The sequence below is a fragment of the Hypoxylon trugodes genome (genome assembly GCF_022578975.1).
Source record: "Hypoxylon trugodes strain CBS 135444 unplaced genomic scaffold F4822scaffold_3, whole genome shotgun sequence".
Lineage (NCBI taxonomy): Eukaryota > Fungi > Ascomycota > Sordariomycetes > Xylariales > Hypoxylaceae > Hypoxylon > Hypoxylon trugodes.
In genome coordinates this window covers 447,379-472,842 of record NW_026250018.1, presented here as the reverse complement: position 1 = coordinate 472,842, position 25,464 = coordinate 447,379, and the positions used below count along the sequence as shown (strand labels likewise).

Sequence of the window (25,464 nt, the reverse complement as noted above, 5' to 3'; positions counted from 1 at the left end):
GCGCTCACATGATCATCGGTACCCGTATGTTGGGGCGTGGTAGTTCTTCTGCGACATGGCTGGCGGCATCCGTCCCAACGTAGGCATACCTATGAGTAGATTGTGAGTAAATACTAGACAATAATATTACCTACTTGGATAGGTACCATTTTATTGGGGATGCACACTCACATTGAATTTCCAATAGCTAGAAACCAAGCCTCCGAATAAGACCACCCGCTTGTTCCCAAAGTGTTGTCTATTAAACGGGAGCTAGGGTAAAAACGCTGGTGCATGACACAAGCAATGACAAGAATAGCGAGACATCCAGATACCGAAATGTAGAGGCAAGCTTCAGTAAACCACCCAACTCTTCTAGGGGTAAGAAAAAGGGGCAATGCTGGTTAAGACTATGTCAATTCCAACATCGAACTTCAGCCGGGAGTGGTAACATTTATAACTTACAAGTTGTCGCAATGACCCCTAGGAATATTAAGTAGCCATGCCATCTTTCCGCGATGTAATCTTCAATCCAAAAGTTCACAAGCCCTTGTGTTGAAGTTGTCGCAAGAAAGCAGCCCGAGGTGGTAATAATCCACCAACCCAGAACAGAAAACCAGCCCGTAAAGTATGCGATAGGCTTTTTCCATCTAGGAGGAGCAAGGAGGTAAGCATAATGATATTGGCCCTTTGATAATACATATTAGTCGCATGATGAAATTGTAGGCTCCCGTTGAAACGTACACCTGTAGAAGGGAATGCAGACGCTAATTCAGCTAGACCCGCTGTAATGAAGCCCTGAACTAGTGTAGCGACAAGGAGGGGAAATATGACCATCTGCGGACCACCATAGATGAGGTTCTGCCCGAAGTTGCTAAGATAACCAACCCATGAATTTGTGACGCTGTATTTAAGATTTAATGTGCGAGAGACCCGGTGTTCTATCGAGTAGACTGACCTGAATGCAAGGCCAAAAGCCGACCAAATTGTAAATTTACGTTCTAGGACGGCTTCGTGGCCCTGAAGACGAAGTAACTCGTCATCCGAAATTACTTCATCGCTATATCCATTAACTACTTGCCTAATATCGCCGGCACTTGACTCCGAGTTGATTTTCTCGGTGACAATGGGCGACATATTGTTATTTCACGGTATAATGAAGAAACTAAGTAGGAACGGACACCGCTTCGGGGTGCGCTTGGTGGCGTCTCATCTATAATTAATCCATACCTTTCTTGTAAATCTGGTCTATACTCGAACATCAACGATGGAAACGCGCCACGGCATATGGTCTCCATGGCAGCCCAGGCGGCTTGCACAACACCACGATATACCGATGTTTACTTACATCCTGAGGTTGTATCGCAGCGTAACGCTGAAAATGCGGAATACTCTATCACGCACCATCCAAGTTGTGCACATCTCGGCGTTATAGCCCAAGGAGGTACTTGCTTTTGCCAATGCAAGGAAATCCTAGTAACGGGAGTTCTCCTATCTGTCGCTTCGAAGTCGTTCAGGGGATGTATGCTACATCCCGACCGAAAACGCCTCCCCCTCATCTCAGGCCGAGTAGGTTGGTTGGTATGTTTAACGCTCAGGCCGAGTAGGGATGCATTTAGGGAAGTAACGAGCCAATAAATCTATAGAACAATGTAATATTGGCGTTTTACGTGGCTTGGAGGAAAGCAAGATTATATCATCGACTTATTTGGTGGCCAATCATGTATATACCCTATAGGTAAGGACGAAGTAGAGGGCTCTTCTCTCGAACAAAATTCCCGAAACAACTGTCCAGAGAAACTGTACTATCACTGCTAAATATGTCAGCAAGTCTAGTTATTCAATTTCGGAATAATGCTTCCTTTTTAGCAGTATGGACTCTTTCAGCCTCATTACTGCTAGGAATCTTAGTTGGTCTCAGGCGACTTTCACGGATGAGAAAAGAGAGGGAAACAAACACGAACTCAAGGGGAGGCGATGAAATAAAACTACCATTTTTATCAAATATAGTTCCATTTAAGGGCTTACCTATATATGACAAGCCCGAATGGCCCAGATGCTGGAAAGCTGGAAAATACCAACTTACAATGGGCCTCCGAAAGCTGGACCCAGACAATTGGATGACCTTCGACAATCAGTGGGAAATAGAGCACAAAGCCAAGTTGGAGTATGCCTCAAGGAAGGACAAAGAAACAATTGTCGACTATCTTGATGGCGAGGATGAGGCGGCGGTAGAATTGCTCGAGGTTATCGTGACGTATATCACTCGGAGATATCCGGATATGTTCTGTCTTGAGGGTGATCAAATAATCATTATTCCGATTGGTGAGAGATATCGGATTAAAGCACCATATGATCGTCATCCCTTGGAAACCGCATCTCTTTTGGTAATGGATGACCTCTATATACTCAAACAGGGAGAGGGTGATCTTTATTATCTGTGAGTTTTTAGCGTTGAAATGGTCTTCTCTAGAACTGATTGCTGACGATAGAGCAGACGCGGGGCATTCCTAGCTGCCCCCACTGGCTGGCGGCTCGACCAGAAGATCGGATGGCCCTTGCATCAAATTCATGATCCAGTACCATTGTGGAAGGAGAAGCTGAAGAAATCAATGGAGAGGTTAGTATTATCATTGATTTGGGAATCGATAATACTGAGAATTTGAAAGATTTTTCGTTAATCTCAAGGTCAATTCACCTATTCAGCGAAACAACCTCTTCGTCCAACCATGTGGGGAAATATTTCATCACGATAGATTCGAAAGTTATCCCGAAGTTAAACGAATCGAAGATCTTTGGATACGCACGGAGCTTCAGTCATTATGCCGACTTCCTCGGTCAAAGGCCGTTGTCTTTAGCGTTCGGACATATATGGCAAAAATGACTGAACTTAAGGAAGAACCGGCAGCGCTCGAGCGACTTTGGGATGCAGTGCGCAATTTTCCAGATATTGTCAGCGAATACAAGAGTGTACAATTATGGAAAGATGTGTTTGAAGCATTCTGTCGTGAGGAATTGGGGAAGAATGAACCAGAAATCGATGCTAATACCCGCGATGGCGTGACGACGGCGTATCAACCCAAGGCGTGCCCCGCAGGGTTCACCTAAAGGCGCCAATTCTAACATTCATAGCAAACAATGAAGCGTAACAGTGCGTCTCATAGGTCAGTGACCCGATGCGCTAGATGGCAGAAGTCCCAAGACTTCTCCAAGATTATTCACGCCCTAACAATATCAAATCCCGATTAATACCTAGGTAATGGTGCTGGAGGGCTAGTACGTGATGTCAGGGGTACCGCTTTGTCAACTTATCGCAACCTTCCATACCAGTCTCTTTCAAGTCAAAGCAACATAGCACTACTCTTCGGGCCGTATCACACTCAAGCAAACAGCAGTCACCCGGACCGATACCTACTATCCCCAATCCAATCGCCGGCTTAGGATATTAGAGTGGAAACTCAGCGTTGATAAGCTGCCCGTAAACGGAGTCTAGGGAGTGGGGTTGGGCCGTGCGCTCCGGACCTAACAGGCCATAGCAAACGCCTGTAGATAAGCAAAGTGAGTTGATCGCCATTCTCACTGCCGAGGTAGAAGACCGTTCTATGCGGGCACCTATATCTGGATTAGCAGCTAGCATCTTCGAGACTTAGCACTCTAAGCTTATCTTTTATACACAACTACCGCTATCTAACAAGAGAACACCTCCAGCCTGGGTTTAACAACTTTGCTAAGATATAAAGAAGAGCTATAGCGACCTAGATATTCTTACATCGCGTCACCAACCTACTCCATCATGGCGCAACACCCTTTCGCGGATTTAACGGCCGCCGAGATTATTGAAGCTCGGGATTTGATACAGGCCCAACACCCTAGAACTATATTGTCATTCAAAGCCATCACGTTAGATGAACCCGATAAAAAGTTAATGAAGCAATTCTTGGAAGCAGAACATGCAGGACAAAAAGCCCCAGCTCCCGATAGAATTGCATATTGCCCGTATTATTTGAGGGGTACAGTAAGATATAGGACTCTTCGACCCGGATGAACAACATTAGCTGACTAGCCACAGACGACTTTCTTTGCTGCACATGTCAATCTCACTACCAAAAAAGTTGAAAGATCCAGCAACACTGGTGTGCATGGCAATGCGGATTTTGGGGAAGTGTTGGAGGTAGAGAAAGCGGTTATGGAAGCTCCGGAAGTTAAGGCGGAGATCGCCAAGCTCAACCTCCCAAGTCATTTGGAGGTAATTCCGGAGCCTTGGATATTCGGGTCAGATGGAGTTAATGACCTAAATCGCCAATATCAAGTATATATGTTTGTTCGTGAAAAGGGAAAATTGGATAGTAACCATTATGCTCGTCCATTGCCCTTTTCGGCCGTTTTCAATCCGACGGAGATGAAGCTTGTCTCAGTAGAACATATGCCGACCGGTGCGGACCATACAACTAAGGAACATGGTGCATATAAGGAGATACCACCCAATGACTATACTCCTGAGTCTGTTCAATTGAGAACCGATCTCAAGAGGCTTAACGTGGTTCAGCCGGATGGACCCTCGTACACCATCTCTTCTGATAGGGTTCTACGCTGGCAGAAATGGGAGTTGCGGCTTGGCTTTACATACCGCGAAGCGCTTGTACTGAGAGATGTCCGATATGATGGTAAGCCGCTCTTCTACCGAGTTAGTTTAAGCGAGATGACCGTTCCGTACGGAGACCCGAGATCACCGTACCATCGGAAAATGGCATTCGACTTAGGTGACGTCGGAGCCGGGATGGTAGCCAATGATCTAAAGCTGGGTTGCGATTGTTTGGGTGTGATTACGTATCTAGATGGTCTTGTCTGCGACCGGGATGGTACACCGGTTGTGAAGGAGAACGCGGTTTGCATCCATGAGCAAGACAACGGGATTGGCTGGAAGCATACTAATTACCGAACCGAGAGTAAGTTGCCTCCCTCGATACTTTGACATTTAGCTAAACATACCTAATCTTAGATGCTTTCGTGGTGCGAAATCGAGAACTCGTCCTTCAAAGTATCCTAACGGTGTCAAACTACGAGTATATTCTGATGTTCATTCTGAACCAAGCCGGGGAACTAGAATATCAAGTTCGTGCAACCGGTATTCTTTCGACATCAGCCGTAGATGAGGGCGTCAATGTCGACTTTGGCACTGTAGTGCACCCCGGCGTGTTAGCAGCACATCATCAACATATCCTTTCGTTGCGCATCGATCCGGCGCTAGGCAGCTATGAAGATGGACAATCACTCATTGCGCAAGAGTCGTATGCTATGCCAATCGATGAATACAATCCGCACGGCACTGGCTATCGCGCCGTCCGCAACACAATCACGAAAGAGGGTGGATATGATCTTGACTCGGCGAAAGGTAGAACCTACATGATACAGAACGGCCACATGCCCAATGCAGTCAATGGACTCCCGGCTTCCTACAAGGTCGTGTTTCCGCCAATGCAGCCCTTATTAGCCCATTCATCGAGTTTCAACGCCAAAAGAGCCGAATTCGCCGATCATCACATTTATGTCACAAAATATCGACCAGATGAGCTATTCTCTGGTGGGAAATATACGAACCAAAGTAAATTCGTTCAGTCAATTCTCAGTCGTATTAGTTGGTACTTATGTGCTAATCTACCCATCATTTCTAGGCCGTGGTGGCGCCGGTATAAAAAGCTGGATCGCAACCAACAATGCGGACGTTGAAGATGAGGACATAGTCGTTTGGGTGCAGTTCGGCCTAAACCACATTCCTAGAATTGAAGATTTTCCGGTTATGTGAGTAAATCGTGAATAGTGTTAGCGATTTGACATTAAGCTGACTGATATCTATAGGCCTGTTGAGATTGTCAGCGTACATCTCAAGCCAGTCAATTTCTTTACTCGTAACCCGGCACTTGACGTGCCACAATCTACACAGGCGCATAATAGGTCTATTGAGCATAAAGTTGGGACTGATACCAATGGTATTTCTAAACTATAATTTACTAGGGGCCATTTACCTATTCCACACCGCTAACTTGGACATAATCGCGGGGTCGAGGTCTGTTTAGGGGTACCTACAGGGGCTTACAGGAGCTTACAGGGAGTTTGTTGATTACATTAGGTGCCTGGGTAGGGTAGCATCGGGCTGTTAGAGCCTTAAAATTTAGCTTAAATTTAGGCGCTTTGATAGCTAATCCACGATTATATGTACAAAGTAAGGCAACGTGAAGGCAGTAGGTGAAGAGATTAAGAGATTAATATACTTGACCTGGATTATTTGGTTTAGAAAACTTTGATCATTCTTCTTAATTAGAGTAATGATGAAGATGAAGATGAAGATTCGAAAAAATGGACACAAAAAAACACTTATATAAATAATTTCAAAAATTACATAGTCACACAACTCGCGATACCATCAATAACATCCAATTTTTTTTTTTAAAAAAAAAAAAAAAAAAAAAAAAAAAAAAAAAACCAGAAAATCTTGGCTTCTGATTGGCTATCAATTCTTCAAAAATAACTATTATTCTGGCAACAACGATTTTACCCTCCAACAACCGTTTTCAGAAACCATCGGGTGACGCTGTTGTAGCTTCTTACTCTTATACTATCCGCGATCACTATTTTCCGCGAGGGTGCTGAACATAAAGTTTTTTCGAACAGAGATGCCTTCGTGATTCTACTTAATTCTCTCGCCGTCCACGGAGCTGGAAGAGTGTGTAATGAATTCATTTCGACGCAAAACAAATCGAAATTCCGTGGGTATTATATACAAGCCAAATAAAACAAATGACTCGAGGAACAGGTATGAATGCAGTCTCAAAGTCCTTTAGTCAACCCCGCGAGCCCCCAAGCACCGATTAAAAGCCCAGAAATAAGCTGGAAAACAGCTTTGCCCCGGCTATCAGCCCATAGCGCATAGCTATCCGCGACGCCGAGGTAGGTACCCATAATAGCCATAACGGTATCAACCTCCGCAAGCTTTTGTTGAGAATAAAAAGTGAGCATAATCAGCCCCAAAGCGCTAGTGCGAATAGATTGGGTAATCATAACAGGATACGTCGGGGGCGAATTGGCGATGTGCGTAGGAAAACCGAATTCGAGCATGGCAGCTTTCGCGTTGAACAGAGGCCATAGCCCGCCGAAAGTTGCCGAACAGGCGACGAAGAGCGGGGGAATATGGCGTAGTGTGAAATGACCTAACATGGTGATATTGAGCAGAGGTGTGTTACACGCGTCTTAGGTAGAGTTGCTCACGTCGGTGCGACGATGCGACGGTGAGTGGATATTGGGTACAAAATTTGAAGCCCCTTGCTTGAGTCCTAGATACGATATTTTCGTATCAGGTTCCTTTAAATTAATTTTATCGCTATGTACAAATATGAATTTGATAAAAGGTCTATTATACGCGTCTATCGGATGCTATGGATTAATTAGGAATAGGTATGGAGATGTTGGTTCCGTAGATTCAACTGTTGTCTTGGTGACGATCTCGCTGCCGATCATCTGTAGACTAACTATTACATAAGCCCCAGGCTTTCCCCAGTATTGAGGCAGCCTATTTATATACAAATCTTCGTAAAATATGCCCTGTGGCATTGTATAGTGGGTGTTGAAGTGGGACAAGCTTCTCAGCTGTAAAAGCTCGAACGGATCCAGGTTCCATCTAGCGGATGAACAGGGGGGCATTGCCGCTGAATATCAGTCGTTGATTGGCTAAATGACGTATCTAGCTGTAATTAGCTGACATAGGTTCCCTGAATCTGCAGGCCTTGAGCAGCTATCGACATTCCACAACGGGTGTTGAATAGGCAATTGTACGAAGGACTTGAAAGTATATATTGCTACTGCTATGTAACCCAAAATTCTGTATAGTCATTCAAATTTCACCATAAATACATACACTTGGGCACGGCACATACCATATTAATCACTGCTTCACTCACAAATCTTCAACCCTAAGAACTACTCCACCTTCAGAACAGCAAACAACATTCAAGATGGGACACGATACACAGCTAGCCCCCCTTCCTAGGCCGATAGGCGTCTTCGCGCCCTTCATCGCGAGGCAAACTGAGACGTTGGTTCTGAAGGAGAAGGTCGTGTCATTGTCTGGGAATAGCTTCGACATCAGTCTCGCCAACGGCCAGCCTATTTTCAAGGTGTCAGGGGAGACCTTCTCACTCTCCCAGCGCATGAACGTTTTGGATATGAGTGGTAATCAACTATTCTGTATCCGCAAGAGACATTTGAGCATACACACCACATACTACGCCGAAGGCGCCAATGGTCAGGAGATCTTTGAGGTGAAGAGCAAATTTAAGTGTAAGTCCGGTCACGCCACTGATACCTTGGCTGAATGCCGAGGCAACCCGAACCTATCGTATTTTATGTGGCTTAGCGACTAACATGGCGTGTTATAGTGGGTGGCTCCAAATTCATAGGCACATTCACCTCATCATCAGGGCAACAGGAGGAACTCCTGATGAAGGGCGATTGGACGGACACCAGAGCTGAAATCACAGACGAAGCTAGCGGACAAGCTGTCGCAGCTATCTACCGAGACCGTTGGAATGCGCGGGAACTTCTAGGTGACCAACAGACTTACAAAGTCGCGATCGCGCCGAATATGGATATGGCTATCGTTGCCGCTATGTGCATCTGTCTCGATATGAAGAGGAACGAAGGGAATTAGTATGATAGTAGCAATGGCAGAAGCGGCGGCGATAAAATTATTTGATTTGTTGTCTAAGCTCATCCACGTTGCTTTTCTGGGTCCGATACGGTTTGTACGGTTGTTAGCTCATGAAGTCGGTTTATCGGTATACCTTCAAATGTTTTTAAAAAAAAAAAATATCTTCTAAAATAATGAGATACGAAGTACGATAGTTATATATTCTCAGCAAGGGGAATCCTGGCTTGGCTAAAGACTTTGAGTTTCGTATTGAAGAATACATGAAGTGATGCTAGTTAAAAGTGAAAAATAAAATCAAAATCAATTTGAACTTCAAATGTTCGTAAAAAAGAAGAGGTACGTAAGGTACAAGGAATCTCCACATTAGGCGGACACACTCCCATCCAATCACAGTAGCGAGATTTCAATTTAGAGATTATGCATCGGCCCACTTACCGAAGATTGGCCGCCAAATGCACACTTATGCAACTCGCTCCCGTTCCGATGGGTAAAGTTTCTCTGAGCTGTCTGGGGAGAAGGTTACGTAATACATGTACAACGAAGTACAAGGGATTTAAGCTGACGCAATTATGAATTCTTTGTGAGTCCAGAACATTAAAGGTACCCATTTAGTATAAGCAAAGTGTAAGAGGCAGGTACGGAGTACGTGGATGGAAGTGTCGGCAGGAAGGGAATTGACATTTCTCTTGGTTCGCGCCTCGGAAAATCGAAGGTAAGATCAACAATTTTAACAACTTTAACAATAAATTCCGACGGTCTTAACTGTCTTGATCACTTTCTTCCCCTCTTCAACTTCAACCGCTTTCGAACGACGACCACACTCTGTAGGATTGAAACTGTTACAATTGATTCGATAATTGACAAAATTGAAATGTACTATTTTCTTGTTACTTGTACCGTCTGATTTTATTCTGTTTTTGGTAATTTCCTCCATTACGAACCCCCCCTGGCCTCGAATAGTCGAAACACGTCGCCTTCAAGGGGGTTCAATCCCGACCCAGCTTGGGACCAGACAGCCCAGACAGCCCGGATTCTCTCGCTTCGAAACACATCATGGAGCGACGGAGGCTCAATGGAATGGCGAACACCGCTTCGTCTTCCTTAACTTTTTCTGTATTTTTATTCGCTTTAGCTGCTTTACCAATGGCTTCCGCACACGATCATAGTTCTACGCATATTGAAGATGGGCAAGCCATTTCGGTTGAGCCGATTGTACGTTCTAAGAGAATACGACCGGACTGACTGCAACGGAAGCGTCGGAAACTGATATTTCGCATAGGACACAACATTATGGGTTCATATCTTCATACAGATGTTCGCCTGGGGTATTATCTTTCCCTTGGGTATGGTTCTTGGGGTATGTATTTCTCCATTTTACAGCCTTCTTTCTCCGCCGACTGATCTGCATTCTGATCGATATTCCCTGTTATTTAGATCGTCAAGTCCCGATGGCACGTCCCCGTCCAAGTAGTCGGCACAGCGCTGGCGATCGTCGGATACGCCCTGGGCCACATGCACGGCGGTCGCGAATTTCGACACGATAACGTCCACTCCAAATTTGCGTCGCCCATCTCTTTGGTCCTCTTCTTCCAGATTCTTATGGGTATATACTTGAAGTTACATCTCGAAAAAGGCATAAATGGGAAGATAAGACGGTTCGTGAAGATAGGACACGGCATCGTCGGGAAGGCTCTACCTGTCCTATCTTGGACGCAAATGTTGTTTGGTGGTATCACGGCTCTTGGGTTTTGTCAGGGTGATCATCTCGGTCAATGTCTCGCCCATTTCATTATGGGTAGTGCTTTCATTGCCTACGGTATCCTCTTGACGATCCTATTATTAGTTGGGCAGTTATGGATCAGGCGTACCGGACGGTCCCAGGAGTTCTTTGACAGTTCTGTTATCGCCGCCTGGGGAGTTGTTAACACTTTTACCGAACACCGATGGGGTACCGCTTGGGTCAAGAATGATTGGCAGCATACCACTATGGGTATCGTATGGTGGGCTGCAGGTCTGGCAGGAATCTGGTTAAGCAAAGACCGAGACGGCAGACCTCAACGCAATTTCATTCCCGGTTTCGTTATTTTGATCACTGGCTGGGCTATGAGTGCTCATCCCCAAGAGCTGATGATCAGTGCTGAAACCCACAAGATGTTTGGATACACACTCATGGCTGCTGGTGCCACTCGTATGATCGAGGTATCATTTGTTCTTCGGGATCGCCCTGGTTTATCTGAAGATGGCCGTGAGACGAGTAGCTTTCAATTTGTCCCCGCATTTGTGAGTACTTCCGCGCTCGGAATATTCAATTACATGGTCCCGCTAATGATTCTTATAGTTGCTTTATGCTTCCGGATTCTTGTTCATGGGCGCGACGGAAGAACAAATGGCTCTCGTTGCTGCGTCAGGCATGGACCACGTTGCCTACATATTGATTTTGTACTCGCTCGCCTTTCTAGTATTCCTCTTCACCAATGCTCTTCTCGGTGTATACGATCGTAACGCCACACCGGCGCTTCCTAATAAGGATCTAGCGAATGGTCGATTAGGACCGCGTGTTAATGGAAATGTGCCTGTAAGGGATGCCCAAGAATTTGAATTGGAAGGCTTAATGAGCGATGATGAAGATGAAGGCGTAAGGGACACGAGAGATGATGGTAGCGGCCTTAACAGCCCTAGTACCGTGGGAAAGAATAGCGACGGGATAGCTCACTAATCACCGCCGAGTCGAATTAAACAGCGATTCTCAAGAGTAACGACTACAATCGACCTAGAGAGGTTAGCAATCTTGTTAATATTGCATAGGCCACAGGCGTTTGGACTAGGTCTTGGGGGGGTTAAATCATAAGCGGCCTTATTCGAATTCCACATATCTGTATATCAACGATGTAGCATGCACCAGCATTAATTTCGCGTTATAAATCGAGCAACTCGAATAAAACACTACGGTGTCTCCAAACCGATATCATTATACAATGTGATTGAATAGAAACGGTGCGAGTTGGATGGGGTATACGAGAGGGTACCCAGTGCCAACAAGATAAAGAATGAGTTTGCCAACGTACCCACGAACGGCGTTACCAGACCTAACTTCTAGAATAGAACGATTGAGACTGAATACTGTATGTTTGCCACAGTGCTATTGGGTTCTTGGTACGAACATTACGAGTTACTAGCAACATCACCTACCTATATTAACCATGTAGCTTTGTGAATGATCACGACATTGAATGTATTCTACATTGGTACTGAAACCAAGAACTTCTCGGCGTCCAAAAGCTCGCGGTACGAACGACTAAGCAGGCCAATCTTGCGTACTCTAAAAACCAAACCCATGCCTGCGACCTAGGTACAAGACCCGCGTCGTCGGTGCCCACCAAAAAAGCCATTCATAATTCTTTCTCTTCCCTTACGGGGCCAATTTCCTACCTCATTATTTCTTCACCTTTACTTCTTGACCCGAAGCATATTTAATCAACATGGGCCAAACACTGTCGACGCCATCAAGGGAGGAGCCTACGGGCCCTTCTTTGACATCAGAGAGCATTATGGCTTCAGAAGACGTGTCAGATTTAACCTCAACAGACGACGACACGGTGACCGCTCCTGAGAAAACTTTCGACTCTACCTCCCAGAAGGATACCGCTGATGAGACCTCCAATGCCGAAGCTCCTAAGGTAGATGACGATGAGATCGATATCGAAGCGATCTGCAAATTTAGCTTAGAGTATAAGCGCGACCTCGAGCAAACCAGTCAGGCTATCAAAGAACATGTCGAGTTTGTTGAAAGTAAAAGGCAGCAGTACGAGTTGGAATTTGCCAAGATAGAGAAGGAAATTGCCGAATGTAGTGTCGGCGCAGTCGTTATGCTTACGAAGCTCACCGAGCTCGAAATCATCCACATGCAAACCCTAAAGAACGACATCTTACACAAGTCAAACCTCCAAGCGATACTGGAAGACTTCCCTTCTCACCCCGGATTCCCGGTCGTCACCCTAGAAGTTTTACGCGAGATGGAAATCAATAATGCAACGGAAGACGACTGCAAGGAATTAAACATAATCCTCCACGCCCAACCCAATCCCTCTATCTCGACTATAATGGGCCACATTCGACGGAGATTCCCGCCCCCGAAGACTAAGAAAGATCTTTACAAGGAGCGACAGGCGAAGTTACTCGCGGAGAAGAAAGCCAATAACGAGATCCGCAAAGCGAAGCGCGAGGAAAACATCATGAGGCAGAAATTCCGCGCCGAGTCGCGAAAGGTAGCTAAGTTCCTTAAAGTTCCTCCTGGACCGGAACCTCCCTTCCCGCATCGAGACCCGCCGATGAATACTCGACCGTGGAGGGCGAGGAAGATTTTGACGCAAGCTCGCATTATTCGCATACGCGACCGATACTTGGAGCTCTTTGCGGATACTTGGAAGGTGTACACGCAGGACAAGTTGGAGGATCTGCGATTGGCGGTTATGAAGGCTAAGGCGGACAGGACGCGTGTGCTTATGATGAAGATACTTGGCCGAGCGAAGGGGAAGGGATACCAGTGGCGACTACATATGTTGCGCCGTAAGTCGTACAAGACTATGTACTGGATCTTTAACACTCGACTCGGCGCTTGAACCGAGGAAAGGCCTACGATGTCGTCGCGGGGGGAGAAGGAGAGGTTTGCGATGTTGTCACAGGGGAATAGGGCTCGGAGCTGGAATTGATGGCTTGGTCAAATAGACCGATACGCCTGCTTGTTTTCTAATGCATGGCAGCATAACATCCGCTACGATAGTCAATGGTTGGCGTGTTGCTGTAAATACTGCACTGAATTCAGACATTTCGATAATTTTCCCTCTCTTTCATGTTTCCTTGTGGGTTTACTGTGATTTCTATGGAAAGGTGCTTTATCGCACTCTGCTTTTAAGTTCCTTTTGTTTACCTTCTTTCCGCAGACATAACAATGGTAGATCATCATCTAGAGCCGCATATTGAACTGACATCAACATTGTAGTTAATCTACGGATACCATGCCCTAGTCGCAAGGGCCCCTAGGAATGACGGCCGGAACAATTCGTACGTGATGTTTCATTGGTCCCGCCCAGATCTCCTCAACCACTGGGTATGTGAAGCTCCCCACAAAGTGGCGAGGCAATACTGATCGGCAACAACACCATAATCCAGGCTAGACAACATATCCAACTGCCATTAATTTGCGGGGACTCCGCGTTTGAGGTTATCCTTACATCTAATTCGCCAAGCCGGAAGATTGACCATGCACGAGAGGCGACCGAGCCCGATCAGGTAAATTCCCTATTTAGCCAACGTGCTTATATACACCAAACGGTGCTAGAATTGGCTTGAGGTAGATTACTTACCTCTAGGCAATGTAAATAGCTCCGCATAAGCTATTGCGTAAGGGTCTCGCCTTCAACGGCGGCTGGTATTTATATCTGACCCGGATCCTGGGAGACTACACCGAGAGAATGGATCGACGCCTCACGTAAAGGATTTTTACCATTATTCACATCAACATTCAAAATGAAGGGATCGAGTATCTTGTCTGCTTTGGCTTTCGCCGGCATTTCGGCCGCTCAGACACCAGAGGGTTTTACCCCGGCTGTCACGCAGAAGCTCGAAGTCACCTTCGGCACCAAGTCCGTTACTCCTGGTCTGGCACTCTCGAAGTCCGACACCTCGAGACAGCCAACCATCGGATTGAGCATCCCCGCTAATGGCACCTACATTTGGATGTTGATCGGTAAGCCCCTATTTCCCCAGCTTGCAATAGTCACCTAGCTAATAATATAATAGATCTTGACGCGTATGTCTAGTATCTCCGATAAATGTAACCAGATCCCTATACCTAACAAAACTTACAGGTCCACCAACTTCGCGAACCCCAAGCAAGGTCAGCCCGCCACGTACCTGCACACCGTGATCCGAGACTTCAAGTCAAGCGGCTCGGCATCCGCCGATGGTGTCAGCACCCTGAAGTCCACGGCCAATGGCCCCGTAGCTTGGTTCGCTCCGGCGCCCCCAGCCGAGAACCCCCCTCACCCACACCGATACACCAACCTCCTCTGGGAGCAGCCTGAGAACTGGCAGATCCCCGCTTCCGCGAGCCAGATGTTGCAGAGTCAAAAGTCTGGTTTCAATGTTCCTAACTTTATCACCGCGGCTGGTCTTAAGGACCCTATTGCTGCTAACTACTTTAACGTTACTGGTTAAGCGCTAGTGGGGATTGAGAAAAGGGGGATGGGTGAAGTTTAATGCTGGAAATATATATATGAAGATGAATCGACTTGAATTCTTGAAGGAAACTTTGCGTTCGCTCGATATCTAACAGAGACACAATCAATATTCCCTTTGTCAGCTATTCGACCCTATTTGCTACGTGATCGAGAAATCAACAATTCGCAAGCTATTTATCCTCCCCTATCGTAAATCCTACCCAAGATATTCGGCGTTCAAGCCATCTCGGTAGTAGAAGGGAAGTAAGCACCCTTTGGCAGCGAGTCTAATGCATCCCGGCTGATACCCTTCAAGTCGGGATACCCTGCGACGTTCATCAATATGTCAAAATCTGCCAATAGACCCTTTAGAACGTGTCTCACGCCCTCTTCACCGCCGGAGCTCAAGGCATACACCCATAGGCGTCCGATAAACACGAACTTGGCGCCGAGCGCAAGTGCCTTGAAGACGTCGGCTCCGCCGCGAATTCCTGAGTCGTACATAATCTAATTTCCCAGTGGTTAGCCATGATTCTCGATTGCATCATAAACATCTTCGTGCAAACGCGAAAATAAGTGAATACTCACATAAATCTTATCTCCGACGGCCTCCGCGATCTTCTCCAGCGCATCTAAACTCGCGATCGCCCCATCAACCTGTCGTCCGGCATGATTCGAAACCACAATCCCATCAACACCAAGCTCAACCGCCTTCTTTGCATCTGCCACGCTCTGAATACCCTTAATACAAAACGGCTTCCCACCACTCAATTTCTTCCAATTCTCCATGAGCCACGGGATCCGCTCCCATGAGAACGCCTGTCCATGCCAAATATGCTTATCAATCCAATCCGCGCCAACGCGTTTCTTATCCTTCGGATCCGATGCATCGAGTTTAGCCTCACGCAGCCGGTTCAAAAAAGCCGGATCTTGCAATCCAAGGTCACCAGCCCCGTGCTCGTGATAAAACGCATAATTCCCATGCGCAGCATCATCATGTCGCCAGCCCAACTGCCAAGTATCCGTCGTCAGCATACAAGCCGTATACCCATTATCCGCAGCGCGTTTAAGCATCGATAACGCGACGCTATCATCGGGACTCCAGTATAATTGGAAAAAACGCGGACTTCCGTCTCCGTTAGCCTTAGCGACGTCTTCGATGCTGTAGCTACCGGCTGAACTTAAACAGTATAGAAGGTTTAACTCCCCGGCGACTTTGGCGGGTGAAAGTTCGCCGGTCGCGTGGTAGATTCGGTTAATCCCGATCGGAGCGAAGCCGATGGGGGCCGAGACCCGGTGGCCGAAGATGGTGGTTGCGGTGTCCCGGTGGTTTGTGTCGACTAGCATACGTGGGATGATTTGGTGTCGGTAGAATGCTTGACGGTTGGCGTAGTGCGTCCATGAGAGGCCTGCGTTGCAGGATGCGTAGTGCCTAGAATTTTGTGAGATTATGTCTTGGTGGTGATAGTGAAGCCCCTATTTTGGGTGGGGCTCTTACCATCCGGACTGGCTCAGGCGTTCCTTGGCTGTCTCCCTGAGCTTGTCGGGGTCTGCGCAAATATGTTAATCATTGTCAAAATGAAGAAGTTTGGTTTATAACTTACGTGTGTTAAACGGTGCATGTTTATCATCGTTCGGGGCCCAAAATAGTTCTCTTTGGTAGAGTGCCCATTGCGGCGTGCTGCGTTGCTGAATGTTGGGGTTATTTGGGTCGCTCATGGTCGCGTAAAAAAGGGGTTAGGGGTAAACTTTGGTCTTTATTCTCGATGAATTGCCTATGGTTCTTTGGTGACTTCAATATTGATTTATTATCGAAGTTAATGTTTATTTTATATCCTTCTTAGAACAAGGAAAGGGCCCCGATAGACGGTGCCGGGAGATGTCCGATGACATCAACTAATTGTCATTGATTTGTTCCCGATTCCCAGGATATGACGCGGCAATAGAGTTAACGATCACAATAAGCAATCCGCACCCGTTTTTAGTTAAGTTAACCCGGTTTATACTCTGGTGATACCCTAGATGCTCTAGAACCGCACCAATTACCATTTTCAATTGATTCTAGTTCTATACTCCAACTTCGAAGAGCCGCGCGCCCTCCGAGAATCCGAGTGTTTCCCACCGAAGTTAATATTCACAACCAGACAAGATCGGACGAAGTCACAAGGGTATAGTGTATTGTGACCAATAGTTAGGAATTGAATCGCGAATGATTTCCTTCGTCAAATCGAAATGAAAATGGCCCCCAATCCTATCTCCATCCTTACACGTTTCCTCGACTGTGAGTTGACCACGATTGTCCATCAGAGGTGTACTAACCCGTAAACTTCACAGGACCGCATCTAACCTCCGAGCATACCCTCGCAATTTCCTCGGGCTTCCCTTCCAGACCCCCGAGCGTGTATCCCGAGTCGATAGGGACCTCATCACCGCATACAGCATGTACGCCGTCCCTCGGACACTCGGCTATGTAATGGGGAACCTCGGGTTGAGGCTCAAAAAGGCAACAGCAGCAGATTGAGAGCTCCTTCGGAGCGTTAGGAGAAGAAGTAGTCACTGGAGCTGGGAGCAAAGTTGGAGTTTGGGTAGGAGCATAGAGCGTCATACTACCCGTTACATTTGTTGGGAACGAGAAAGTCGTGCTGGCTTGGATGATTGGGTTGGCTATAGTCGAGCCGAGTACGGCGAAGGTAGCAAGGGTGGAGATAATGGAATTCATCTTGCTTGTGTTATGGGGATGAAGGATTGGACTTTGAGTCTTGTGGCTTTTGGATTATTGGAGGTGAGGCAAGTATCCCCCACAACCTCATCTCAGGGTTGACTAACAGCTCTTGATCATATATGCCACCTCCACCTAGGACTCTGGACGCCGATATACTTCGTACCCCTTTTCAGACGTAAGAACTTCCAAGGCGTTGGCCTCCGAGTTAATAGTTCCCTTTTCGAGACCGAGACATATTTTTCCTATAGTCCTAGGACATAGCAAGGTCCTTTGTGTCGGAAAGGTTGTTTTCATATTGCCTAATATTTGATCGTCAATCCAAGTCTCTTGGTATTTTGAACATCTAAAAATAGCCGCTTCTTGGGGGATTGACACATGCAAGTAATGATAGGCTACTAGATAGATAGATGTAATAAGTATGTTTAAAAGAAGTTACCTTCTAGTCTCTGCTTGGCACCGACATCTTTAACAGGTTTACCAACTTGGGCTCCATATCAAGGATTTAGTTTGTCTAGGACATTTGGTGGTGGGATACGAACAAATTTCTATAAATTGTTTATCATAAAACGTCCATTTGCCCTGCGCAAAACTATTACCAAATGCATAGTGGGTATAAAACTTAACGATATCATCAACCACAGCATACAGACGCTTCTTCCAAACCGGCTGCTTTCTTTGGTTGATTTTCACCCTCTCCCCCAATAACGACCTTCGCGATCATCCAGTCGCACAAAAACTTCCCAACACCAGCACCAATAATGATACATATTATGATGTAACCATTAAACGCCATAGCTATAAGCATAAGTATATAAGCGACACCGAAAGCCAGGGCGTGTATAACAGAGCGGATCAACTGCTGCAGGGGCGCCGCCCTGAAAGTAACGACCTGCGGACCCAGCGCCGGCGTGTCGGAACAACATGAATCCTCTGCCTTTGATGCGCGAGCTTGCGCCGCTACGTGTTGTTGAAATTGTCGTAATATGAAGCTATCGTATTCCTTGCCCAATCGACGAAGGAATTCGAGGCATATGACTAAAACAAAGACACCAATGCATGATGCTGCAAATCCTCCCTCATTCTCAACGCGCCATGACTCCGCAAGAAAACCTATGAAATGTTAACACCGATCGCGAATACTAGTTTTCGTTGGTTGAAAAATAACTAAGTAAGAAGCCATACATGTACCAACAGTGTTCCAATTCCATGTCATCTATTTTCGGTCAGTTATTATCCAGTCGGCTTCATTTCAATCTCAATTAGTCACAACATACCGCATGCGTGCATGTAGCGTTGCTACTGTCATCCATATGGCTGTGGTCCATGCTGGCGGTTAATATGGACGCCGGCAAAATTCAATTTATAACCTTCCCGTTGCGTGCGCTTCGGAGGGACGAACGCGGTGTGTCCCGCAATTGGAACGGGGAATAAGCTTGTACGGATTGGTCTTGTCTTGGGATGATGCGAAAATAACAATGGGATTGATTTCTCGCCCTCTTATGTATATCTTTTGAAACCCGTTGCCACCCGTTTAAGATAGATAACAGATGATGACGCCTTATAAGAGAGTGAGGGTATAAGAGCAAGATGTAGCAATTTAGGAAGGTCGATATCGAATTTTGAAAATGGGACTGGCTGGGCGCGGCGACCGCGCATACACCACAAAGGCCTTTTGTTAGATAAAATACTAAACCCCCATTTCCCTTGTCGCCCCTCAAACCAAGACCAACCAAGCGGGTCCTGACGAACCCAGATGATCGCATCGAAGGACGGACGCAGGCGAAGTGGATACACGACCGACCATTCGGTCCATTAAAGTCGATTCTTCAACAGCTCGTCGCCTTAACCATCGGCGGGTCCAGGCCACCATTGGCTATCTTGGAACAGCTACCCATGTACGCCAAGCCGTCGTCGACCCCTGGAAAACGTGCTCAATTTTTCTCAGGCTTTCCCTTCAGAGGTTTAACGGCATGGACGGTGTGTGTTTCGAACAACGTCGTGGGGTAGCATGGTAGTATTCCCGAGCAAGTTCTTAGCAAAACACATAGGATGCCGGAGGTCTGTGATAGAAAGCTCTGCTCTTCTTGGTGGAGAAGATTATCAAGATGGCACCATTTCGCCCCGGCACACGGGTGCGACGTGGGACGGTTGGACGGCTAGGCGGCGTTCTGTCTAGACCAGCTAGACCAGTCGCATACTTATAATATGTATTATGATCGCGTCGAGTGGCTCCCGGTGACAACCGTAGATCATATGTAGATCAACGTGGGCGAAAGCTAGTCTGCAGACTTTGCAGCTTTAATAACTAAAAGCTTTCCCGTTCTTTGGGTCGTGTCAATCGTTCGTCTGTTCGTTAGTCATATACGACCAACGTCCTACGGTATCACTCGTTGAGTCGCGCAAGATGGCGGCCGTAGAGAACCATCTGGCCGCGCGCCACATCCAGAACTTCAGCGAGGCGTCGTCTTTGGAAAAGCACTGGGGTTATGTCGACAGAGCGGTTCCGTGTACGAACGATGCAGGGTCGTGCGCCTACCTTGATCAAGTCTACGAATCCCACGATCTGAGTATGCTTTACTCCGGCATATTATGGGCGATAATTGGTGGTATTCTCCTGCTGTGGGCGATCGGAAGACGGGTCTTCCCATCTCCACGCGCAGACGAAGTGGTTGCGGGCGATAGCGAAAGACTAGCGAAAATAATCGACCGACGCTCGCGAATAAGGAGGACCGCCGCCTCATTGATTCGAAAATATTTATTACCCGACTCAGTTCGATTGATCTTCGGCCGAACGACGCGACTCCAAATTCTCATCTTGACAATTCTGGCTGCCTATTTATTCATATTTAGTTTCGCTGGTATCACGTACCAGACATGGATCACGCCGATAAAGAATAATCCTGGCCTTTACAATACGAGAACGAGTCTGGGCCCATTCGCAGATCGAGTAGGTGTTTTGGCCTATGCCTTGACACCATTCTCTGTTCTTTTATCAAGTAGAGAATCGATCTTATCTCTGCTAACCGGTCTCCCGTACCAAAGCTTCAACTTTCTTCATCGGTGGTTGGGCTACATAATCGTTATCCAAGGATCACTACATACCATTGGCTGGACGATTGTCGAAGTCCGGCTCTACCAACCACAGCCCAAAGTCGCGATAGAATGGATCGTGCAGTTATACATAATCTGGGGAGTGGTAGCCCAGATCTTGCTCTTAATGCTCTTCGCTTTGAGCACCCCATGGGGCATTCGTCTTACCGGTTACGAATTCTTCCGAAAGTCGCATTACGTTTTAGCAATGGTGTATATCGGGGCTTGCTATGGCCACTGGGCGAACCTGCAGTGCTTTTTGATTCCTGGCTTAGCAATTTGGGGCTTGGACCGAGGCATCAGATATTTGCGCTCAGCTCTGATTCACTACCAATATTTACCTGATGGGTCGATGGGCTTTAAAGCGGCGCATACATCCCTCACGCATTTCCCCGATGCGGAACACGGAGATGTTGTACGAATGGATTTCAACCATCCCCAGGATGCGTGGAAAATTGGACAACATTTCTACCTGTGCTTCACCGAATGCAGCATATGGCAGTCGCATCCGTTTACGCCGCTGAATCTGCCGAAGGTTCGGGATGGTCTTGTATCACACTCGTACATTATACGAGCGAAGAAGGGCGAGACGAAGAAGGTTGCTGAATTGGCCGCGAAGAAATTAGCTGAAGCGCCCACTGCCACGACACCCCTCATTTTGTCGGGGACCTACGGAGAGTCAATAGTCGACGACTTAACGCCCGACGTTAACGTGTTGTGCGTAGCTGGTGGAACAGGAATTACGTACGTGCTGCCAGTTCTGCTAGGTTTAATCGAGCAACCCGAAGTAAAAGACCGAAAGGTTCAACTAGTCTGGGCGGTTCGAAAGAAGGACGACACGCGTTGGGTAGAGGAAGAGCTCAACGCTATTCGTAAAGCCGCGAAGGCGCACAAAATCGAAGTTCACATATACGTGACAAGAGAAGCGAGTAGCAAAAACCCGTCAATCAGCGACGATGCATCAGAAAAGGACGAGGCGGTAATTAAAGAAGCTGGTGTATCCTCGTCCACTTCATCGGTGAGAGAAGTTAGGACCAACACATCCCTCAACGTCCAGAGAATTGGAGGACAAGGATTCGACAGGCATCCCGACCTCGAAAAATTAGTTAAAGAGTTCGTGGGGAGTACCGTCAGGGGATCAACAACCGTATATGCAAGCGGACCGGGTAGCATGATTACTGATTTAAGAAGTTTTGTAGCGTCTTCGAATTCGGGCGCGAAGGTCTGGAAAGGGAACGAACGATACGATGTTAAGTTAGTATGCGATGACCGACTTGAGTGGTAGAAATCCCCTCGAGTAAAGTAATGAAAAATAGTATAATGTTCAAACCTCGGTGTTCAATGAAACCTCGTGAAAGATATTTAAACGATTTCAATCTCTTTCGTTTCGAATCTTCCGGGATCAACCTTCACCGACTTTGACGTAGACATTCCGATTCGTTGAAATTTCCCATCATTCTGCTTGTGAAGTATGAGCAGGTACCAATCGTTCATGGACTGCGCCATTACTATCGCCCAGCAAAACCGTGGTGAGCGGCGATCCACATCCATGACACATCCATTCAGTGTAACGGACTCATCTTCAGGAGAATCAATCCGCTTAAATGTCAAGGCCCCCACATCGAGACCGGGTTTATCGGGAGGGGGATGGTAATACATCCGCGTGACGAGGCCTCTAAGTTTTACTATCCCGCTCGCTACGCTCGCTATACCCTCCCTCTCGGCGTCCATTGTGACACCTAAAGCTTCCACAACAAATCCGCCAATTTTACGTGCCCAAAAATCGAGTTGTCCGTCGACGGAAGCCCAACTCCAACTTGGTGCACGTTTCTTAGCGGGTTTAGTCAAAACAGATATCCTGTCCGTCGTTGAGATTCCCCAGACTCTTCGGCCAGGCATATGATCGTAATGAGCACACCAAAGTAGACCTCTCACGATATCTTCTTTCCACAAGCCGGCGACATATGTCGAATCGGGCCTCGGAGTTCTAAACAAGGCGGCGGCTCCGGCCACGGCAGGTAGCTTGTCAGTAGGAACAGTGAGCTTCCGCGTGGTGTATTCTCCTAGCAATTGATACCAGTAACACCAAAATAAGTCGGTCCCCGGATCGGCGGATATGCCAAGGCTTCTTCTGATTCTAAGAAACTCTGCCATGACGTGCCCATCCGAGTCTCCAGTAATTCTCCGCCCATCTTCGCATATGAAGTCCGTGCGGCATTCCCAGAATATTTGTTCCTTCCCAAAATGAAGCAAACGTGGTGCTAGAAGTCTTTCTTGCATACACCATCCTCGAGTAGTGAGTGGGCATCGTACGAGATATTCATTGATATCTGGAAAAACCTTCTGGACACCGTATTCATCGTTTATTATGGCCAAGGGTACTCTGTTTGGCTTGAGGAAGCCTTCCGTACTTGCTGTCGCATCCAGTGCGGATATAGTTAATGAGGCGCCGGCGTAAACAGAAAACATCTTACTAGCTTCTCTATCCCAGTCTTCCTTTGAATCTTGAATTATGCACAGTGCATCTATCCATATGTATGGAATCCCTAGGGCGCGAGTCACTTGAATTGCGTCTTTGAAATTTTGCGGAAGTTCGTCGATGTTTATAATGTCGGTTCTTGCCGCCTTATTCGCTTGTATCGTGACGGAGGGAATCGCTCCACCCCAGCAATGACTGAGAGTCGCATACTGTGCCTTTTCGCCCCTCGACTCATATAAACGAATGTGTGCATTTTCAGCCTTGCCAACATCGATTACCCTTGTAGGTAGTTCGCTACTGGACCCGAGCCCAGCGCAATTTTTGTGGGTTTCCGAACATTCGCGCTCCCAGCTAGCCACCTCCTGAGGAATGTCGGACGGCTGGAGGGTTGATGATACCGCCGGGAGTCTCCTATGAGCATCCGCATATTCAACAATTTCGCCTTCTTTCAGGGGCACACGTCTGCAGACTCTAAAGCTATGCAACGGAATGCTCCCAATTTTACTGCTTCCCCAGGGCATCTCGCCTAAAGAGTCACGGAATCCAGCGCGGAAGTGTCCCTTCAGTTTGTTCATTCCCATGCGACCGGTAGACCAAAAAGGATATAATCCCAGCCAACCTTGACGTAAGTCCGCGCTCATCTGCGCGAGGTCTGCGTGGAGGACACTGCAGACTTCACAAGTTTCGGCGCTTTTGGAAAGATCATCAAATGTTTCATAATGATGGAAGACATCCCCCCAGGCCTTCTCAGGTGTCCATTCTGACCCGACTGGTTGCCATGGCGTCGGATAGGTTTCTTGCTTGAGGAAATTGAAGCTAAAGAGGTTATCAACGAACTGGTGACAGAACCTACACAGGGACTCTGTGATAATCGTCGCGGTCGAACTCATTTCCGATAATTATCATCAAGTCCCGCAAGGTATCCTTAGGCAGACACTTCACAACTTAGACCTGACATTAGCGTCTATAAAACACTAGTGCTGTGTGACCCGAATAGCTTCCCAGTTGCCGGGCTACCTACCCAACCTCCAGTCAACGAGGATCATCCACCCACTAAATCTCTAGAACCCAAGCAATGTGTAGATAGGTAATAATAATATTATAGGATTTCAATAATTGAGAGGAGTAACCCTGGCTTGGCTCAACTGGGCAGTACTTTCTTCAATGTGACGGGGAAACCGGTTGAGAGTTCGATCCTCAGTGGTGGTAACGGTCAGGATGATGCTTTTTCGGCTCCCTCTGGCTTGTCTTCGGGCAAGTAACGGTGCGCCTTATCACCCCCTTTTTTTTCTTTCGTTTTTTTTATTTTAGTTTGGATTTTCGAAAAAAAAAAAACAATACTCGGAGCCTACCCGGTCAAGTAGCCGTTTGCCACTATTCACGATGATGCTGATGATGATGTAGGAAGGAAAGTCAGCTAGCCACTTATGTAATCGATTAGTGGAGGAAATAGGGGAAGGATTCGCTTAGTCATACAACCTTGCTCTCATTACATAAGCATAGATCTGAGGGGCACGGAAACCTTCCGCTGGACCCCACTAAAACTTTTTAGATTTTTGAATTGAGTTCTCAATTTTCTTTCCGACAAGAATATTTAAACACCTACAATACTCTAAACTTAACTATCGCAAACTCCCAATCAAACTATTCAGTCAATTTTCTGGCCCGCGAACATGCCGTCGGTAAAGAATCCAAACGGCCCCTCGAAAAACCGCCTCGCAGCCCGCGCCGCCAAAGCGCGAAAGCAGAACCAAAAGCGCAATGCGGGCGCAGCTCTCGAGCGCAAGAGCAGAGTCGCAAAGGCAGATGCGAAGCGAGGCGCGCGCGCTGGAATATTACCTACTAGCGGTCCGAATGCAGCGCTAAGCGCTAAGAAGCGTAGAAAGCTGGAGAGGAAGATGGGACACGCGGTTAAGCGGCAGATGGAGGCGGAGGGTGAGGTTGAGATGAAGGGTACGTATAGGTGTAGCGTTGGTGTTGAGATTGGTATGGAAGGCTAACTTCGTATTGCGCTTGTAGATGTTGCTGAGGAGAAGACGGCGGAGACGAATAAGACGGCTGATGAGGATATGGCTATTGATAATGATGACATTTCATGAGCGTGCGACGATGATTCATGATTCGAATGAAGAGGGTGAATTGTGTGCCGCGAATATTTTCACCGCGGACATCAAGCAAGACGAAATTACTCGAGCCATACGAGTAGAATGCTCCGGCGGAATATGGGCGCTTGGTGTCTACACCTTTCGCTGATTGAAACAGAACACCTAGACGA

At 47.0% G+C, this 25,464-nt stretch overlaps 13 protein-coding genes across 13 annotated transcripts; 8 read left to right on the top strand and 5 right to left on the bottom strand.

The window, feature by feature from the left end:
* The first annotated feature begins 1,708 nt into the window (after nucleotides 1-1,708).
* F4822DRAFT_155737 (uncharacterized protein) lies at nucleotides 1,709-3,430 on the top strand. The gene is made up of 3 exons (XM_051453085.1): nucleotides 1,709-2,419; nucleotides 2,477-2,599; nucleotides 2,649-3,430. Exons 1-3 carry the CDS (start codon nucleotides 1,800-1,802, stop codon nucleotides 3,085-3,087), a joined length of 1,182 nt encoding a protein of 393 aa, XP_051316387.1. The 5' UTR covers nucleotides 1,709-1,799; the 3' UTR covers nucleotides 3,088-3,430.
* On the top strand, nucleotides 3,257-5,983 carry F4822DRAFT_441921 (copper amine oxidase; the record flags this gene model as incomplete). Its single annotated transcript, XM_051462923.1, has 5 exons — nucleotides 3,257-3,994; nucleotides 4,049-4,925; nucleotides 4,979-5,581; nucleotides 5,652-5,778; nucleotides 5,836-5,983. Exons 1-5 carry the CDS (start codon nucleotides 3,773-3,775, stop codon nucleotides 5,981-5,983), a joined length of 1,977 nt encoding a protein of 658 aa, XP_051316386.1. The 5' UTR covers nucleotides 3,257-3,772.
* Nucleotides 5,984-6,471: 488 nt separating this feature from the next.
* On the bottom strand, nucleotides 6,472-7,597 carry F4822DRAFT_393710 (uncharacterized protein). The gene has a single exon (XM_051457315.1). It carries the CDS (start codon nucleotides 7,189-7,191, stop codon nucleotides 6,805-6,807), a length of 387 nt encoding a protein of 128 aa, XP_051316385.1. The 5' UTR covers nucleotides 7,192-7,597; the 3' UTR covers nucleotides 6,472-6,804.
* On the top strand, nucleotides 7,597-8,999 carry F4822DRAFT_393708 (DUF567-domain-containing protein). The gene is made up of 2 exons (XM_051457314.1): nucleotides 7,597-8,310; nucleotides 8,409-8,999. Exons 1-2 carry the CDS (start codon nucleotides 7,986-7,988, stop codon nucleotides 8,678-8,680), a joined length of 597 nt encoding a protein of 198 aa, XP_051316384.1. The 5' UTR covers nucleotides 7,597-7,985; the 3' UTR covers nucleotides 8,681-8,999.
* Nucleotides 9,000-9,565: 566 nt separating this feature from the next.
* Nucleotides 9,566-11,778, top strand: F4822DRAFT_155657 (uncharacterized protein). Its single transcript, XM_051453084.1, has 4 exons — nucleotides 9,566-9,892; nucleotides 9,960-10,037; nucleotides 10,115-10,960; nucleotides 11,019-11,778. The coding sequence occupies exons 1-4, from the start codon at nucleotides 9,734-9,736 to the stop codon at nucleotides 11,394-11,396; spliced, it is 1,461 nt and encodes a 486-aa protein (XP_051316383.1). The 5' UTR covers nucleotides 9,566-9,733; the 3' UTR covers nucleotides 11,397-11,778.
* A 381-nt stretch (nucleotides 11,779-12,159) lies between these two features.
* F4822DRAFT_426456 (uncharacterized protein) lies at nucleotides 12,160-13,299 on the top strand (the record flags this gene model as incomplete). The annotated part of the gene is made up of 1 exon (XM_051460563.1): nucleotides 12,160-13,299. The coding sequence occupies one exon, from the start codon at nucleotides 12,160-12,162 to the stop codon at nucleotides 13,297-13,299; it is 1,140 nt and encodes a 379-aa protein (XP_051316382.1).
* A 754-nt stretch (nucleotides 13,300-14,053) lies between these two features.
* On the top strand, nucleotides 14,054-15,041 carry F4822DRAFT_393704 (PEBP-like protein). Its single transcript, XM_051457313.1, has 3 exons — nucleotides 14,054-14,426; nucleotides 14,480-14,489; nucleotides 14,548-15,041. Exons 1-3 carry the CDS (start codon nucleotides 14,207-14,209, stop codon nucleotides 14,894-14,896), a joined length of 579 nt encoding a protein of 192 aa, XP_051316381.1. The 5' UTR covers nucleotides 14,054-14,206; the 3' UTR covers nucleotides 14,897-15,041.
* On the bottom strand, nucleotides 15,016-16,914 carry F4822DRAFT_155500 (L-lactate dehydrogenase). The gene is made up of 4 exons (XM_051453080.1): nucleotides 16,503-16,914; nucleotides 16,397-16,448; nucleotides 15,487-16,330; nucleotides 15,016-15,405 (listed from the first exon to the last, which is right to left on the bottom strand). Exons 1-4 carry the CDS (start codon nucleotides 16,615-16,617, stop codon nucleotides 15,136-15,138), a joined length of 1,281 nt encoding a protein of 426 aa, XP_051316380.1. The 5' UTR covers nucleotides 16,618-16,914; the 3' UTR covers nucleotides 15,016-15,135.
* On the bottom strand, nucleotides 16,915-18,208 carry F4822DRAFT_155568 (uncharacterized protein). The gene is made up of 2 exons (XM_051453083.1): nucleotides 18,057-18,208; nucleotides 16,915-17,919 (listed from the first exon to the last, which is right to left on the bottom strand). Exon 2 carries the CDS (start codon nucleotides 17,615-17,617, stop codon nucleotides 17,213-17,215), a length of 405 nt encoding a protein of 134 aa, XP_051316379.1. The 5' UTR covers nucleotides 17,618-17,919; nucleotides 18,057-18,208; the 3' UTR covers nucleotides 16,915-17,212.
* F4822DRAFT_155498 (copper transport protein ctr4) lies at nucleotides 17,866-19,031 on the bottom strand. Its single transcript, XM_051453079.1, has 4 exons — nucleotides 18,895-19,031; nucleotides 18,803-18,833; nucleotides 18,057-18,730; nucleotides 17,866-17,919 (listed from the first exon to the last, which is right to left on the bottom strand). Exons 1-3 carry the CDS (start codon nucleotides 18,943-18,945, stop codon nucleotides 18,252-18,254), a joined length of 561 nt encoding a protein of 186 aa, XP_051316378.1. The 5' UTR covers nucleotides 18,946-19,031; the 3' UTR covers nucleotides 17,866-17,919; nucleotides 18,057-18,251.
* Nucleotides 19,032-19,910: 879 nt separating this feature from the next.
* On the top strand, nucleotides 19,911-22,034 carry F4822DRAFT_155540 (ferric reductase NAD binding domain-containing protein). Its single transcript, XM_051453081.1, has one exon. The coding sequence runs from the start codon at nucleotides 20,025-20,027 to the stop codon at nucleotides 21,993-21,995; it is 1,971 nt and encodes a 656-aa protein (XP_051316377.1). The 5' UTR covers nucleotides 19,911-20,024; the 3' UTR covers nucleotides 21,996-22,034.
* Nucleotides 22,035-24,726, bottom strand: F4822DRAFT_155541 (HET-domain-containing protein). Its single transcript, XM_051453082.1, has one exon. The coding sequence runs from the start codon at nucleotides 24,077-24,079 to the stop codon at nucleotides 22,073-22,075; it is 2,007 nt and encodes a 668-aa protein (XP_051316376.1). The 5' UTR covers nucleotides 24,080-24,726; the 3' UTR covers nucleotides 22,035-22,072.
* Nucleotides 24,727-24,862: 136 nt separating this feature from the next.
* On the top strand, nucleotides 24,863-25,288 carry F4822DRAFT_426449 (uncharacterized protein; the record flags this gene model as incomplete). The annotated part of the gene is made up of 2 exons (XM_051460562.1): nucleotides 24,863-25,142; nucleotides 25,209-25,288. 2 exons carry the CDS (start codon nucleotides 24,863-24,865, stop codon nucleotides 25,286-25,288), a joined length of 360 nt encoding a protein of 119 aa, XP_051316375.1.
* Nucleotides 25,289-25,464: the final 176 nt, after the last annotated feature.